Source organism: Acanthopagrus latus, chromosome 22 (genome assembly GCF_904848185.1).
Source record: "Acanthopagrus latus isolate v.2019 chromosome 22, fAcaLat1.1, whole genome shotgun sequence".
In the NCBI taxonomy this organism is placed as follows: domain Eukaryota; kingdom Metazoa; phylum Chordata; class Actinopteri; order Spariformes; family Sparidae; genus Acanthopagrus; species Acanthopagrus latus.
The window spans coordinates 10,946,719-10,965,062 of record NC_051060.1 but is presented as its reverse complement, the minus strand read 5'-3'; the positions used below and the strand labels follow the sequence as shown (position 1 = coordinate 10,965,062).

Genomic DNA, 18,344 nt, shown 5'->3' with positions numbered 1-18,344 from the left:
TTGACAGTGATTTGATTTGACAGCTTTATTTAAAAGCAACAACATATCAACAACTGTCCACTGTTCTCGTTTCACTGCTGTAACCCTTTGAGCCTATTAGTTTTTACCTTTCTAACATCTAACCTCCAGAAGCCAAGTGTGACACTAATTACACCAAAACAGAGCGGGTCTATTGTTAGCCCTTTGGTTTTCTTCTTTATCACCCTTGGTATTCAATACAAAATAACTTGCTGTGCGGCTCATTATTCAGGTTAATTATCATCGTGTGATAAACTTGGCTATAGCTCTGCCTGTCTTGGTTTACCATTTTAAACACTACACTGGAGTTGATTCACAGTTACAGTCTATATAGCTCTATAGTCGTTCTTCAGAACTGCTTTAAGAGCACACTCGCTGACCACCTCGCCTTTCTCTTTTTCTCTCCTTTCTGTTTTCCCTCTCCCGGCAATGTTATGCTTTCTTCTTCAGCAGTAACTTTGTTATTATTATTATTATTATTATTATTATTATTATTATTATTATTATTATTATTATTATTATTACAGGAGAGGTTGCATCATGATTAGTGCATTTCACAGCGCTTCTCTCTGTCTGCAGAGCAAGTGTGATTGACAGTAGGCGGTAGGGGAGGATTGAGGACAGATTGTCCATTAGTTATTTGATGGCATTGCTCTCTTTGACAGATAAAACCTTTGCATAAAATCTGTATACAATGCAAAAATAGGTCACCAAGTAAAATACATGTGTGGGAAACACTGCTTCTTGACCTGCCAGTGCACTGCCAGAAACAGATAAAACTTAAAAAACTGTTTGAGAAGTTCTTTGAAACATTTTGTTTTTCAATTGGGATTTTGGCTTCAAATGATAAAAAAGTCACAGCTATTACAGTGCTGCATCCTGTTCTGCCGTGATGCTCTCATTTGTCTTGCAGTATACATCAAGGTTATTAAACTACTTGTTTACCTAATATTTTGGTTTATACTAATGAACTTTAACCCATGTATCTCTTTCAGGACTGTTTCCACCACACTACAGGCTCCCACTGTGACAGCTGCCTACCTGGTTACTATGGAAATGCCACCCGTGGGTCCCCTGCAGACTGTCAGCCCTGCACCTGCCCACTCAATCTTCCCAGCAACAAGTAGGTTATTTTTCTTCTACTTCTTCAACTTCTAAAAAGGCTCACAATGATGACACAATTTAGTCAAACACTTCAATAAATCAATGGTGAGTTTTTGTCTTTTTGAATTCCTGTAATTCCCTCACACTCCATATTTTCTCTTTAAAGGACCACTGTTGGTTGGAGTGTAAGTGTAATGAAATGAATGGAAATGTCATTACCGCAGGTAGAAATCAACATAAATGTGGCTAGAAAACTTAATGCAGCGGCAAACTCAGCCTCCCACGAGCCTTTAAGTTATTTAAAATCGTAATCATGCAAATTGTCTCGTATGGTGTACTGCTCATGCTGTGCCAATTTCTCAGTCTCAAATGATGGTTGTTCAAGTTACATTAAGTATCCTAAACTCTTAGCAGTTCTTTTCCATTGCCTGTTCTATGGTGGCCCTCCTGACATCCGGTCCTGCTCTGTCGGTGCTGAAGATGATCAGTGAACTCGCCACTGGCAACATTTAAAGCCTTGAAACGTCATCAGTCATATGACGCAGTGTAATGAAACACTGTGTTTCATAGGAGTGAAACAGCTGCTAGAGCTTCAGTGTTGTGTGCCCATTTGTAGTATACTGTCAGATTAGTTTTGTTATTCCTCACGCTAGGAGGGAACTCTAGTGAAGTACCACCATTAAATCCCCATAGGATGTAACTACTCCTGTCAACGTACACAGAAAGTTCACAAGAGTAACAGTACAAAGAGTGATAGAGTTGTACAAATGTAGAGACTGAAAAATCATTCATGCTTGCACAGAACTTGATGGTCCTTTTATAATCATGCTATATACAGCAGCTTAGTTAAACCCAGACTAGCAGACTGCTGTTGAGTTGATATCAATGATGCCAGCAAAGCAACACAGCACATACAATAACAACAGTCAAATCCTCATGCACACCAATAAGCCACAACATTAAGACCACCTGCTTTATGGTGCGGGGTCCCCCTGCATAACTGTAATTGTTACAGCAACATCGCGGCGATTCGGTGTATTGGCTCACCTGGTTGGTGGTGAACTTAACTGCCAAACCACAAATCGACGATCACAAAACGGCTGTAATAAAAAAACAGATTTGACAGAAAAGAGGGTGAGAACAGGATGAGATGTATAGATATCTACATCTGCCATTATAGATCTGCAGTTTCCCCAAATGACCAGACAGAGATGCTGTGTGTTAGGTGCACAGATGCCACTGGCACGCACGCACGCACGCACACACACACACACACACACACACACACACACACACACACACACACACGGGCAGCAGCAGCTGAGAATCTCCATGCAGTCACGACACGTCATGCCCAAAACTCTCCGAGCTAAAGAAAGACAGAACTCTCTCTGTCTCTCACCTCTCCTCTCCTCCTCTCTACCTCCCCCTAAACCCTGCAGTAATAATAGCTCCAAGGTGCCGTGCCTTTCAGCCACCTCAAAATAGCCATCTAGACCCTTCGATTCACCGAAGCCAACCACTCAAATAGCCAGTCAGCCAGCCAGCAGGCCGGCCAGCCAGTCAGCCTGTTCCGGTCAGCAGCGACGTCTCAGCTCTTAGGAACATCTGATAAAGTGATGTCCATATTAGTTTCAGCATGCAAAGCAGGATGGCGGTTTACAGCGAATCAGTAGAAATCAGTTTAGTCCTCGAGTGCTGCTCCTCTTTATTTACACCCAGGCTTAATTACCTCACTGCCAGGGAGGCTTTCAGTCTTTTTATCTGCCTGTCAGTTAGATCCAAATCTACTTAACAGATTTCAGGGAAATGTAGCTGAAGTCGCTTCGTCAATTATCTATCCCCTAAGAGCCCCAGACAGAATTTCCTCTGCTTTGATTTTTATTTTAAAAACACTGCTTTCATCACTGTTACTATAAAACTTCTACCCTACACAACATACTCGGATGACCTAAAGAAACATTTTTCTCTAGCAGGTGACCATAATTATTTGTACGCTGTGCGGTTTTAACCAAATGTAGATGACTTCTACAGTCAGCTGTTGAGTCTGAGTCACTTGAAATTTGCACAATTAATCATCATAAAAGCCCCAATATTCCCAGGATTTAGACATCCTCCGAACAATCTGCACGATTGTCCATTATCCTCTGTATTTTGCTGTAGATCTGGATCAGATGTCGATTCGGAGATTTACACTTTCTATTATTAGAGGAACTCATTTGGATGATCATGCTGCCTTGGCAGAGGCACTTTCCCAGTGGTTTGTGGTTGTGTATCAGTGTTCAGTGAAGTCTTTAGACACCTTTAGACACAGGTATCTTGTAGGTTCAGATTATGTTGCCAGTCGTAACAACATTAATGATGAACCGTGTTACCGTACACCTCCACCCTCCTCTGCCATCATTCCAGACACACATTAATTCTGGCTCAATTACCTTTCTTCACAGTAACATAGTGACAGTTTCACATTTTTACCACACTGTAAATCTCTCGCTTTTTTGATTTTGTTTTTTGTATCACTGCATTTTTTTTTAACCCTTTATCAATTAAAGTTGGGAGGTTGTGAAACTCCCTTTTGTCAAAATATTAAATGTTTTACTCATCAGCTTCATTTAACTTTGTAAATATATGCTTTTTGTCAACTTGATGCACACGACTCGTTCCATACAAGTTGGGCAAGAGGCAACAAAAAAAGTGGGAAAGTTGTGTAATGATCAAAAAAACACCATACTGGAACCGGTAAATGGGGTTATTGGTGACAGGTAGGCGTTTTCAGGTGTAGTCATCAGCTCGCTCATGTCCACCAAGCATCTGAAGGGAAAACAATAAACATGATATGTTTTTTTTTTTTAAGAACAGGGTATACTCCTGAGGGATAAACTAACCTGAACTGATAACGCTGCCAGAGATCCTTTATTGATTTGCTTGGGAAGAGGGTTTACCTGGGAGAATATGAACATATAAATAAAGGTCAGGGCATAGAACCAATGATCTATACATTTTTCCACAAATCAAGATGAGATGGTTTAAAAGTAGCATTGCTGTCAGTTAAAAGAAACAAACAAATCTTTTAATTGAACATTGAATGAAATTTCAGCCTCAAGTTGTGGACACACGTAATGACAGGTGCTTATATCATGCTCGGAGCGATGGGGCGAGGTTCACCACTCTGTGTAACACATGATTCGTATGAAGAATATTACTACATCGGCTTGGTCACTCTTGTTGAAAGCATTGTCATTTGCAAACAAACACAGTGTGTTTGCAAATGATTGTGTCCTGTTTTTCCCCAACTTATATATCCATACAATATCCATACCAATATATCCATACATTTAAAGTGTTACTTTGGTTGTTTACATGCACTGGCTGAGCAACCTCACTTGTGAGTCTGTGGGCCAGCTTGCAGTTAGCGAGACGGTCGGTCAGCCAGCCAGTGAGTCAGTGTGGGGCCTGGAACCCGAGCCAGCAGAACTATCTATAGTTTATGGAAGTGGGAGGGTGACAGAACGAGGGAAAAGAGAATATCGTTTTACTCTGTCTGTCTGTTTGTCGCTCCCTCAGTTCATTTGGGTTTACAGTCCGTAGGCAGGGAGAGTATTTGTTCAAATTCAGGAGTGTGTGTGGAAGTAAAGACGTGTGGGTGTGAGAGAGAGAGAGAGAGAGAGAGAGAGAGAGAGGAAATTAAGGGTGTGTTTCTGGAAGAGTGCGAATGCGATGATTAGAAAGTGAAAGTAAGGACACAGACAAACAATGGCCCTAACTCGCCTCTGTCCTCTCTTCTTCCTCCTCTTCCTCCTGCCGCTCCCCACACCTGGACAACGCTACCGAACTCATCAACAACTTCAAAAACAACAACAACAACAACAACATCATCTACACTACAAAAGTTTCAGTCCCACCTGCCACCTGGGTGAAGAAGGGCAGTTGCTGTGCGATCAGTGTCAGCCTGGATACACAGGACCGCGATGTGACAGGTAACACACAGCACACAAACAAATAGAAAAACACACTCACATGAACACAATGCTTAAAATGTATGCCATTATGTTGCCATTAGGTGTGGAGCTGGAAATGACTCAATCCATCACTACTTATCTAAATGTAGAAACTCTGTTCTGACACCACACCAAGTAACCGTTTGCACATTAATCACTGGGAATGTTTCACGACCTAATTGCAGTCTTAAAATTAAAGCCAATCTAGTTGTTGTCATTCAAAAAAATGACCATTTTGAAAATAAAGCAGGCCTGTAGTCGGCCATTCCCTATATGTAAACATAATCTGCTGCTCATTAAGCGTTTTTTGAGCGCTCGATGTCGTGTTGTCCATCTCGCTTTCTGTCCACAGCACATTTATTAGTTGAGTGACATTCTTGTTCCATTAGCTGTGAGCTTCTTTACCCACCCAGGGCTAATGAGAAGTCTGTCTCGACGCTGCTCTTGTTAAAACGTCAGCCTGTACTGTTAAAACGTCAGCCTGTACTGTGTGTGTGTGTGTATATATATATATATATATATATATATATATATATATAATATAGTCTTTTCACCACCCAGACTCGCTGATATACAGTACATTAGAACTTTTTTGTGCTAACCTGAAACTGCCCACAGCTGAAATCATGAGTCGGTGTACAGTATTTGTCCATTTTGGAAAAAAAAAAAAAAACATAATTATTGTTGTAATTAATGAAGCAGTCAAGTTAAATTGGGGTTGCTATGAAAAGTCCCACTTTGCAGCGAGTTCAGATGAAGCCTTGTGTTCATTATTGTTGGATGGCAGTGCGGGTCAACTGAACACTGAATGTGTTCACACTGTTTTCTTGATTGTGAACACTGCAGATGGAATCGCTGAATGAGTTGTATTAATAATTTCTTGCAAAGTGACCTTGTTAGATTCATACATCTGTATGTATAGATGAAAACATTCTTGTGGAAAGAGGAATGCGTTATCTTGTTTCTGCAGTCATGTAGAACAATGTTGTGTTTGGCCTTGAATTTTCTATTGCCGAGGTATTGAATTTCTGTAGATCGTACGTTACTACCAGTGCATGTTTTCTGTTAATCATGTTTGTGGTAGCGCATGAAAATTCTTTCATGATCTTGTTACGTTATGTCTTTCTAAATTGTAACATCAGCCTGCATCAGTGTGTGTGCATGTGTGTGTGTGTGTGCATGTGTGTGTGTGTGTGTGTGTGTGTGTGTGTGTGTGTGTGTGTGTGTGTGTGTGTTTGTTTAAGTTTCTGTTTTCAGTGTCCTAGACAAATGTAGACATTCCAGTCAAATTAAATCTGTGTTTAAGAGGTCAAAAACTAGTGCATGGAAACTGCTGATGCCATGCATTACCCAGCCAGATCGTCCGTATTTGATGACCTGGGAATGAAACTTAATAATCAACGATCTGTCTCCATTTAAACTTTGAATTTTCACCTCCGTGTTGGCGGCAGGACCTTCTGTGCTTATTTAACCAACCAGCATACTTTGTAACACATCAGCCGTGCACTAGTGATCAGCGGTAGGAAAAAAGTGTGCCAGTGTCTGCGGTTGTGCTCAGTTCTGCCTCTGACTACACTCAGCCGCTGATTTTTGGGGCCAACGTTGATGCAGTAATAAGGGAATAAAAATGTCTGATACGGGTATATCAATGGGTATTCACAGGGTTTTTTTTTGCATTCATCCCTCAAATGTGTTAATCAAACATGAGACAAAGATATGTAACAACTAACCTTACTGTCTAAAATGACTGAAACATATCACCCCAAGCATAATTTTCTGCATTGTAATAGGTTCCATATCAGTGCATACCAGATGACATGTATGTAAATACCGATGCCGATCTGTGATGGGCAAAATTTGGCCCATATTGCCGGTCAAACAATGCTTAGGTCTTTTCCCAACTCTTCTTTGTATGTTTACGAAATAAAGTATCTTCCCCTCCAGTTAGCAGCCAGCAAGGGCGAAGAGAGAGTTGGTAGAGTGGAGGTTGGCCCCTCTCAGCTGCAAGACAGGTGGGGGAAGTGAGAGTGAAGATACATTTTAGATCCCAAAGGTTTGAGAAAAAACAAACTCTGAGCCATCCTCCCACTGGTAAACGTCTTCAAACCTTGTATGTAATCGCTCCACGTGTAGATTTGCCTCATATGTGGTTTGAAGAAAGGAAATTATTTTCACTGGTTTATTTTTCTGGTTTCATGACGAGGGAGATTTAAATAATTTGGGAAAACAAGATTTGTCCCATCATGAAGGTAAATAGCAGATAACCGAAACCCTGCTACCTACACTGATCATTATGAGTTGATGGTGTCCGTTATCCAGGCCTTTGCTGTGTGTTGCCAGCTAACAGAGGGCTGCTGGTGGACTCGGGGCCTCAGCTCACTGCCATGCATTGCTGACATGCCTCGCCATGCGGTCCACAGCAGAATCTCTCCGTCTGCCTCTTAGTCTTTTTATAAACCTCATTTGCTGCCGGAAAGCAAACTGACTCATTGTCGGTCCATTTTTTAACTTTGTCTGTCACAGAGAGGCATCTGCTCTGCATTGCAACCCAGACGACGACTAATATGGTCTGGTGCTATCCAAGGGGCCCGACCCATTAAAGCTCACCACCTCTCTTTTTATTCATTTATTTGGGTAATTGATTTATTAATTCAGCTAATTTCTCAGGGGCTATGCATATTACCATTCCTGGAAATGTATGTAGAGTTGCCCTTAAGTGCCTTACCTGGTATAGCCCAAAGTAAACTCACAGCTGTTGTTTAATCATTCGGAGTACAGGCATGGTTTTGGGCTCTTTTGAAAGATAACAGCCTTAATTTTCTTTCAGAGAAGCTCTGTAAGTGCATCTGTTATTGATCTACGGAGTGAAAACATTGAATAATTTATTTTTTAGGTCTGGAGATGACCTATAACTGCACCTATGGGGTAGTTTACCAGCAAACAAGTTGTTTATTGCCAGACATGATGACGGCATCCAAAATGATAGATTCTGAAGTACTCCCAAATACATCCACCAGCATGTGTCTATGAAAAGGTGTGTTTTAATTCACCTAAATTGGGTAAAGCGCCAGCAATGACGGTGTTGCTTCTTTGGGAGCTTGTGAGCCATATGTGTATGGATGTGTTCATGTGTGTATGTGCCTGTAGATGTGTATTTGTCAGTATGTATATATAGAGAGGGAATAAATCTGTGTGTTTACTTTCTTGTGGCCGTGTGTGTGTGTGCTGTTCTGATGCCATATGGTGCTGCGAGTCAGTGAGAGAAGACAGCTGGTAAACAGAAAGAAAGAAAGAAAGAAAGAAAGAAAGAAAGAAAGAGAGAGAGAAAGAGAGGCTGCTGGTCACAGCATTGACTCAGTGTGCAGGAGTGGACATAATGTGAAATTATATTTTATATTACTAATGACAGGATTAAAGTGGTAATCAGGAGTTGGTTGTTTCTTGCTTTATTAGTCTAATTGATACCTGCTATGCACTACCTGCCATTACACTTCATTATCTGCAGTGCTTTTGTTGTTGTTAGTGGTAATTAATTATAATGTGCCAATTTGTCTGTATTATGGGCTTTAACAGAATAAGCTACTCTGTTCCTCCCATGCTAATAGACTATCCACTCGCCACTAAGTGATTCTGCTTTTCAATTTACTGTCCATATACGGCCATTTAGAATATAGCTGAAAGCTGCTTAATGCAGCTGCCTGACAAATAAGTCGGCTGAAACACTTTGAGTTGGAAGCTATCATTTAGTGCTGTCTGGGGTTTGTCACCAAATCCAGATGCTGTTGGTCTTTTGTGGTTTTTTCAGATTTTACACATTCATTTGGATTTTTGGCGACTCGTCTTGCTGTTAGCATGACAGATGTGAGGGGCTTAATAGATCTGTCTCTCTGGAGGGGAATGGGAAGCAGTGGTGATGGTTGTGCTTATTGTTGATTTTGTCGAATGTTTTTCTATTAATGTCAAGAACATTCAAATTGACAAAAGGAGAAAAAAAAAACAGTGGTCACATGAAATGAGAATACTTTTAAAGGCAGGTGAACAGTGGTCAGCATGATTTTTTTGGATCTCCAGAATGACAACAATAAGGGTCAGCTGAAACTAGCAACATGAGCACTGAGCGATTTTCCTCATTATCTGCTCAACCAATGCAGACGATTTCGTAGTCCACAAAAAAAATGGCTTCCTACAGTTCGTTCTGCATAATGCCAGATTGATTTGAAAAGGCATTATTTACACCTCCAACGCGCAGACAAGCTCAATGCAATGCAGCCCACTTCAGATGGGGTACGTGTTAACACTAAGAGCTGAGCGACTACAATGAAAATTTGAGCTTGTAAAAGGGCAGAAAGAACTTCTCTGCAAATCAGTTTGGGACGGCCTCTAGAGACATGGGCTACGCTGCACAGGGTGTATGAATGTTACATCTGTTTGGGGATGGGTTGACCATGATTATATTGTGACATATTTGAGTGAACTTTTCATTTAACTAGATTATTTGTGTAACGTGAATCAACTATTGACAGAGGAAATGGCAGCAGTAGTGAGGGTTACTTTAGTATTACGTATCAGGTGGAAAGCATTGGCTGAAATGCATGTCTGTGAACTCATCATCATAGCAGTTGGATCAGTCTTAACACTAGTTTGAATAGAATAGTAAATGCTGTGTGTTTGGCGTAGAACGATAAATGATTATCTTCTGCATCCTCCTCAGTCTTTGACTTCTCAACTTTCCCGTCTGTCTCTGTTCCTCTTTTATAATAAACTGTATGACACAAAAAGACACCTGCACCTTGCTCTTAATCATTAAATAACCATGAATAAATAGTGCAGTGATAGAAGGTTGAAACATATTCTCAGAAATGTTTGTTCAAACAGGCATTATGTGCTCATTCCTCATAGTACATTATATGGTAAGATAGGTTTCAAGTAAATTAAAGCTCTGCTACACCTTGTTTTTCATGCTGACAGCCCAACATAGGTGAGCTATTTCATCTTGAATGTTAAGAACTTCAATACAAAGAGTCACAATTGTTCTTTGTGTTGAGAATACACTGAGGCGATTTCAAACAACACGATGATGGAGCCTTGTGCTTCGGCAGCCTCGAGTGTCGTGTTGAAACAAAAACCACACCTCATTTGATCTTCTTTTTCTCCCGCCGTAATACGCATAATTTTAAAAGCAAATCGCAAAATAACTGCGAGATGTTTATTCATATGAAAGTCCCATTTCACCTACTAAAAAAAGCTGCCCCAATTTCTGCTTTTAACGCGGCGTGTATACAGTAACGCCACGCGGAGAGCAGCGCTTTAAAAGTTATGGAAAAAAACGTACGAGGGAGGAGCGGAGCCTGTCGTTCCCCTGGCGCCGGCTCCCCATTTATAACACTAAAAATAAAAGAACATAACTTTAAGGATCCCAGCCCCTCTCTTTCCCCCCCGCAACTCCCTACCAGTTGTGCTCAACGTCCACTTCCTGCTCACTCTGAGGGCTATGACCAGGTGTCTGACTCTCCCCAATATATCTCCTTCAAACACTCTGGACCCTCCACTATAAATACCTTCTCTTCCTCCTGAGACCAAAAGCACCACACACACACGCGCGCACACAGAAAATGCTGACGGTATGAAACAGAATAGAATAGAAGCCTCAAAGTGAGAATTCATCTTGCAGATGAAGCTGAATACAAACACAAACACATTTCTCCCTCCTCTGCTCTCCTACCAAGACGTGAGATTGGTGCCAGTACGATTCTCCACTTGACTAGAAGAATGTACTTGTAGCAATACACACTCATACATAAACGTGCGCGCACGCACACACACGCACACACACACACACACACTTGGGCAACAAGCACACACTTGGAAGCTAATAAACCAGTTCTATTGAGTACCAAGGAGGGTCAGTGGTAATAATGGCTGGCTGCTCTTGACTGTGTCCCTCTCTCTGTCCTTTTCGTCTCCCTCCTCCTCTAAATTCAATTCTCTTTTCAATGTGAACCCCCCCCCTCCCTCTTCCCTCTCTTTCTCCCCTCTTCTCTACCCCTCTTCCTCTCCTCTTTCATCCCCATTCCCCTTTCAGACCGTAGAGCTTTATTTCGGCTCCGACCTGTTTTTATTTGGTTTCAGTGGCTCTTGACACGGTGCAGCAGTCTCAGGTTAATACATATTTGCAGCATCTGGACCCCCTTTTATTAATAATCAAACCAAAAGCAGCTGAAAACCCCAAAAATGAATTGATTAAAAAAATTGAAAAATCTCGGAATGTGACTGTCTTTTGTCCTCGCTCGAGGCCGCCTACAACCATTTTTATTTTTCACTTTTCATGAACAATATCAATCAAGAGGATGTTTTTTTCAGTTCTTTCTAATCACTGAACACAAAGAACATCATGAAAGGCTCAAAATAGTTTTTTTGAAATTTCCTTTTTTTTTATTATTTGGTCAACAGCATATCCCAATTATGCTCAGTCCAAACATTTGCTTTCCAAGGACACCACAGAGATATGCATCACTCATTTTCAACGATAGAATGTATAAACATGTCTATATGACCTTTTCACTATATTGGCAACATAAGGGAACGTATATTAAATCCTAAATCTCCTGCGTGCACTTTTGGAGGAATAGCTTGCCTGTTGATTTATTAACTCCGCCATGGCAGTTATGTTTCCACCTGTGTCTGTCTGTTGGTTGGTTGGTTTGTTTGGTTTGTCAGAATGATTACACAAAAACTACTCAACGGATTTCCACCAAACTTGGATGGAGGATGGGTCTCGGCCCAGAACAGACCCCAGTAGCTGTTGGTACAGATCCAGGAAATGTTTTTGTTACTGTCTTTAACATTGTGATAAAGGTCATTTTCGACATTTTAGTTAATTTCTCAGGGAATAACAGACAGATCTTGATGACAAAAGTCAGGCGTATTGAAGTGGTTGGTGTCTATGAGTGGGCTGTTGAGTGGGCATACTCTACTAGGTGCCATTATAGTAACGTTACGGTAATATGATTCATTTTCACACAGTTCTACATGACTCACCCTTATTACCAAACACCACAACATTGCTTAAGCGTGCGTCCTGTGTTGGTTCGTAAAGACAACACTTGAGAAATAGGGGTGCTTTGTTTGCCTTCCTCATGCTTTTACCAAAGTCTGCGCTAGGAAAGAAAACATTGATAATTTTATGTAACTTTCGTTCTGTGAGTACATATACATATACATGTATATTATAACCTAGATTGTGTGTCATTGTTAGAATCAGGAGTAGAATTTAGATATTTCTTCTTTGAGTTTTAAAAAGTACTTGTTATGTAACAGTTATATGAATATTTTCAGTAAAATCTGAACAAACTGCTGTGAATAGCCTGTTTTTAAACCGCCTGCAGACATTAAATCTCTCTTTAAAACCTCAAAAGCTCATTTTATAAACCTCACTTTATATCTGCTGGTGTTTTATTTGGCTTTTTTTTGCCCCCTAGCTCTTTATGTTTATATTTCTGAGTTAATGTCTGTCTGTATGTGATGTAAGTGAGTACGTATTATGAATTATACATGCAACAGGTACCTTCGGCTGAGCAGCCTGAATGGTAAACCAAAGCAATGATGATGATTCTCTTGGACTGAGTTGGATTAGCTTAATTGCTAACTTTATATGTGGTAGGTTATTTGTTGGCTGCTCCTGTCATACATGCCAGCCGCTGAGGTAAACAATGCTTTTGATGATACTTACCTGCTGAGATCTGAGAGTTGTTTTCTGCAATTGTAAGACACAAAATGAAGAAGACGAGGTGAGCTGCGGCACATTTCCTGGCAGACCTGAAAGCGAGAGAAACTGCATTTTTCAAGCGTAATTTCCTACATGAAAGCAGAGCAAGGCAAAGCCGTATTTTCTCTGAACATATTATTGCACTGCCCGCTCTTTCAACAAGACATGCGGTAGCATTATCTCAATCTGAAATTGTATTCTGAGAATGAGACAACAGGATGACTTCTCGTTGCTACATGCAACTTGAAAGCACAGCAAATGGGATGGCGACCAATTGTTGAGGTACTTTGATTATACTATCCGTCAGATTACACTGATGGCACATTTTTTTTCTTCTCATCTCATCATTCATTTCACTCTCAACAGGACAGATAAGTGTCTTTTTGATGCCACCACTAGGAGGCACTAAAGTTTGGAACCAACCTGTCTCTTACCTATTATACACAACATCAGCATTGTCACACTTTCCCGCGTCTCCCTGCTTCCCTCTAGATGTTCCAATGGATACTTCGGCCAGCCATCTGTGCCAGGGAGTTCCTGCCAGCCCTGTGATTGCAATGGCAACCTGGACCTATCCATACCTGGCAGCTGTGATCCAATCACTGGACAGTGTCTGCGCTGTCGACAGGGCTATGGCGGCCCCGATTGCGACAGTTGCGCTGAAGGGTACTACGGAGACGCCGTCACAGCAAAAAACTGCCAGCGTAAGTAAACAGAGATCAAATCTGTCAGTAGCTTTGATTTGTTGCTGTAGTTTTAATCAATGTTGAAAGATGTTAGTACGTAAAGCATTCAGTATCATAGGAGTCAAAGTCAAATACAAAAATGAAAACTTGAGTACTAGAAATGTTTCAGTTAATATTAGTGTTCATTGTACAGTGCCATTTAGGCCTTCAGGTTACAGTGGGACTATGTGGCTTCTAACAAAAGAAATTGTGCAGTCAGTCTTTATACAAATTAAAAGTTGATCTCATGAGCAATTAACAGGGTTTATACAGTGCCTTGAAATCCTTGAGAGTTTGAGGGGTAAAATCAAGGCCTTAAACATTTTGGCAGATAGACATAAAGGGAAATGGATCATTGAAAGTACATGAATTGATATATTTTGTGCACAGTTGATGGGATGTTAACATTCAAGTCTATTTTTTTAAAGTGTTGTTCAAGAGCTTATGTAAAGGCTGCTAGTTGCCATAATGAAAATTCTCGGTGTTGCAACAGTGATTAACCTTGATCCATGTTATAAACTATGCTGTATTGGGTCATCAGTTTGATGGAACTGCGCCTGGAAAATGCTGGAAAAGCCCTTGAGTTTGATGTTTAAGAAGGTGTGGGAACCCGGAACTAAATAATCCTTTGTTCAGTTAAATACATGTGGCGATTTCTCTGCTACGGCCTCGCTTGCTCGGGAATGACAAGAAGCTGTATTCTGTATTCTGTAAAAAGTTACAGTGGTTGCTGTTGAATAGGCACACTTTAAAGTACAGCTTGATGGTACCTTAGATTTTTTTTATATGATGTTTCCTTCTGACTGTCAAAATGTTATTTAGTGTGAAGGATTTATGGGAAGCATTTGGCAGAAATTGACTTTCTCATTGATACTTATGTATTTATAAGTTGATAACTACCAGGAAATCACATACTTGACTTGGGCACGGCGAAGTATATTTGGCGACCCATTTATAGCCCCTTTTATAAAACAAGCTGCCCCCCATATCACTCTCTCCCCCTTGAAGTAGCTTTCGGTCTCAAAATGGTTTATGACCCCTTCCACAGAGGGAGCAGGTACTCTTCCACGGAGCCTATTGATTAGTGGACTAATCAGACATTATATCAATCATTAATGCCCATATTTTTAAGGAAGTGTAAAACTTATGCTACTTGTTGTGGCAGGGTGAAAAGAAGACACTGCACACCACCACTGTACATCTAATCCCCACAGGCTGAGTGTGGGACTCTGAGAAGTAATTGTGTAAAAGCAACATATTGATTGAACCAGCTTGTACTGATATTGTTTAAAAGCAGTATGCTATCAGAATGACTTTAAGGTGGTGTAATCAGATAAAAAAAACAACTCTACACTTAGGGAGAGGGAAGGATAAAAGTCATCAGCTCTTTCAAAAACAAAATCGCTGTAAAAAAGACAATATTGTCGCTTTAGTGTGTCAGCAGGGGCGTTAGACTGAAGTTGTTCTACTTCCTCTATGAAACTCTATTTTTGCTAAACGATACCTTTAATCCTCTCACTGAAACACTGAGTAGATAGTACACCATCTGGAGTGTGTGGTGTTTTTGAGCTTGTGTGTGTGCAACTGTGCAACACCGAACAGCTGTGCTAGTAGGAAGTGTGATGTCGGAGCGGCCGACTGACTGCAGCTGTGTTTAAGAGCGAGAATAAGAATATATATATATATATATATATATATATATATATATATATATATATATATATATATATATATATATATATATATATATATATTTCTTTCCTTCCTTCTTTCCTTTTTTCTTATGCTTATTCTCCCTATATATGTATACCTATAAAGAAGAGAGTAGGGGACGGAACAACAGATATGGCAGTGGATAAAGACATGCGATAGACGGGCGAGGCAGATGAATAAAAATCTTCAGAAGCAGGCAGACGGGCTGACAAGGGGCATTAATGTGCATTTGATAGTCCATTGTTCTGTAGTTGTTTCCCCTCTCCATCCAGCTAAATGGTTATTGATTAATCAGCCTGATCTATTGCTCTCCTACAGTGCTTGATCGGCTGCTCGTGTCTGGGAGTTTGAGGGTTGTTATTGATCCTGTACCAATGACCACCAGGAATTATTAAAACACAACTCTCTCTCTCTCTCTGCCTCTGTCAGTCTATCTCTCTCTTCCTGTCGTCCTCACTCTCCCCTCTTGCTCCCAGTCTTAATGAATTTTATTGAGTGGAGCAGCAGAGTTCAGGCCAAGTCCATTTGTGCGCCATTAGACTGTAAAAATCCTTTACTTTTTCTTTTGATGTCAGAGTTCCCATCCACGGCCATTTTTGATGCAGCCGTTTTGTGTCTCGTCCTAATAGCAGTTCAGTTTATTTTTTCTGTCAGCAGATGGGAAAGGGTTTGGTTTTGCAAGCAAACTTGGCTGCAAAGCAATCTGTTTTAGGAAGTAAACTCAGGACAATTAACTCCTCCGACCATTTCTCACATGGGGGAAAAAAAAGTCGTTTGCACGTCGTTGAAAAGACGTGTGAATTGCACTGTCACACATTTGTCCAATCACTGGAACAAAGTGGATGTGGAGTAACTCAATAATGTAATTATGCTTCCTGTGTGTTTGACACTTAATGAATGTTTCATAGATACTTCATACAGTAGATCAATAAACTCTTTGGGGACTCTCACAATTCCAATTTCATCACTCTTATTGGACTGGTCTGGCGCTCTGTGCTGAGGCTCGGACGTATCGAGGGACTGATGGGCCTGTAAAAAGAAAAAAAGCAGTTGAAAACACTCTTTTTAACCATCTGTCATAATCATGGTAAGGTTCACCTATTGCAGCCATGCTCATTTCTCTCATGTCTTGTCTTCCATTGCCCCTACAGTACATACACCAATCTGGCATCGTGGCCGGTGTGATCCCGTCATAAGATGCTCTGTATTCATATCTAATGTCTAAAGCTGGGCAGACAGACACTGTACAGTTTGAGAAATGGGTGTTTTGGTGTGCTACGTACATTGGCTGTTGGAATCGACTCATGGCCCCGCTTCAACTGTGCAAGAGCCCAGAAAAGGCAGAAATACATCTGAATGTGGAATGGCCAGTCAGGAGCAGTTGCTCAGGCCTCGCTCCCTCCTGTACACACTGCACAGCAAACCACAGCCGACGAAGCTGAGTATCGGTCGTACTCTTAGATGAGTTCTGCAGCTCAAAAATCTGGTTGGGAACGGGCTCAAATCGCACAGAGTATATCCAGCTTTGGACTGGATGGTAATGCTTGAAACTGGGATACACTGATCCAATACTTGAATTTGGTCTCAACTATACACCTGTAAAGTTTTGTGACTGCATCCTGCACGGTTGTGGCGGTTGACAGTAATTTTCTAACCATAATGTATGCAGAAGTGTATTTAGAGTTGCATCTATCTACCTATCCTGATGAGGTTAGATTATGAAACACAACAAGGTCTGATTAAGGGGCAAAAAAAAAAAAAAAAAAAAATCTATGAGCTGTTTTATAAAACTCTCTCCTTAACTGTGATTGTCTTCTCATACTGTAACAGCTCATGGCACAGCAGGCCTGTCAAGCTTTGGATTCCTCTACATGCTGATGTGTTGTTGCACAGTGACACTCTGCAGGGTGGTGCCTTTTTAAATTCTTTTTTTCTTTGTTTTTACCCATTCCAAAACCAAAAGCACAATAGCGTTTGACACAACTCGACATCAGTTAGTCCGGATACATTATTAACTACACTGAACAGAGTTACTTTGTGTATAGAAGATTGCCACTTCTGTGTATACTTGTTTACTATGAGCGTGGACTCACTTTAGTGTTCATGTACAATACTGTACAGATACGGAATAGGCTGTATGCCAACTGTATGTCTCACAATTGTAGTCCTCGTGATATGGGCTAGATGTGCATTAAGTTATAGCAATTTATCTATGTAACAGATTGCTGATTGCTTAGTAACAGAACATAATGTATTTCAAGTTGCGGAAAAATGTTATCTCCGCCATCAAGGCCAGAACTGAAAATAAATCTTTAAAAAAACACACACACACACAACAAAAAAGCACCATTTTTATCCCACAACAAGGCTCGTATTGTACTGACTGACAGAACTGAGTCCAGATGGTCCCTGAAGGGTGAAGCCAGGGGTGTGAAAGACTGTGTGTGTGCATGTGTGTGTGAGCGAATGTGTGCAACCTATATGTGCATGTTTTCTTGTATGTTTAATCAGGCGTGTGTGCTTGCGTGTACATCTGCATGTGTGTATGGGAGGACGTGCATGCCTCTCTGTGTTTGTATGTGAAGCAGAAATCAGCGTATTTTGTGTACTATATGTGTGTTTGAGCGTATTTCTGTGTGTGTGTGTGTTTGGACATCTGTTGTGCCCCCCCCCTCCGCTCTCCCATCCCACACTCAGGTCTCTCCTTCTGTCTCTTTCACATCTAACGGTAGCGAATGGCAGGAGGTAAAACAGGCTACGAGTGCGCATGTGTGTGTGTATGTGATGTGATGTGTGCCGCTAATTTCTTAAGAAGGTGACTACGATTTTGCAGGAAATATTTGTGTGTGTGTGTGTACGTGCTTGTGCTTCTGACAGCCAACCCACCAGATGGTAGCTGTGATGTTCAAGCTCTTAATTGTAAATCCAATGGGTTGATTGGCGTGTGTGTGTGGGCGTGTCTTTTTATTTTTTTTTTCCCTCTAGTAGGATTCGAACACACAAAGTTGAATAAAGTCATGC

At 40.9% G+C, this 18,344-nt stretch overlaps 1 protein-coding gene across 4 annotated transcripts in view; it reads left to right on the top strand.

Annotated features, from left to right (window-relative positions):
- The window catches only part of lama2 (laminin, alpha 2), a 193,327-nt gene that overhangs the window by 89,577 nt on the left and 85,406 nt on the right, over nucleotides 1–18,344 (top strand). For all 4 annotated transcript variants that reach the window (XM_037086256.1, XM_037086255.1, XM_037086254.1 and 1 more), the window contains exons 19-21: nucleotides 1,014–1,141; nucleotides 5,013–5,099; nucleotides 13,378–13,589. In XM_037086256.1, coding sequence (XP_036942151.1) covers nucleotides 1,014–1,141; nucleotides 5,013–5,099; nucleotides 13,378–13,589 — 427 coding nt within the window. The remainder of the gene's footprint in view (nucleotides 1–1,013; nucleotides 1,142–5,012; nucleotides 5,100–13,377; nucleotides 13,590–18,344) is intronic.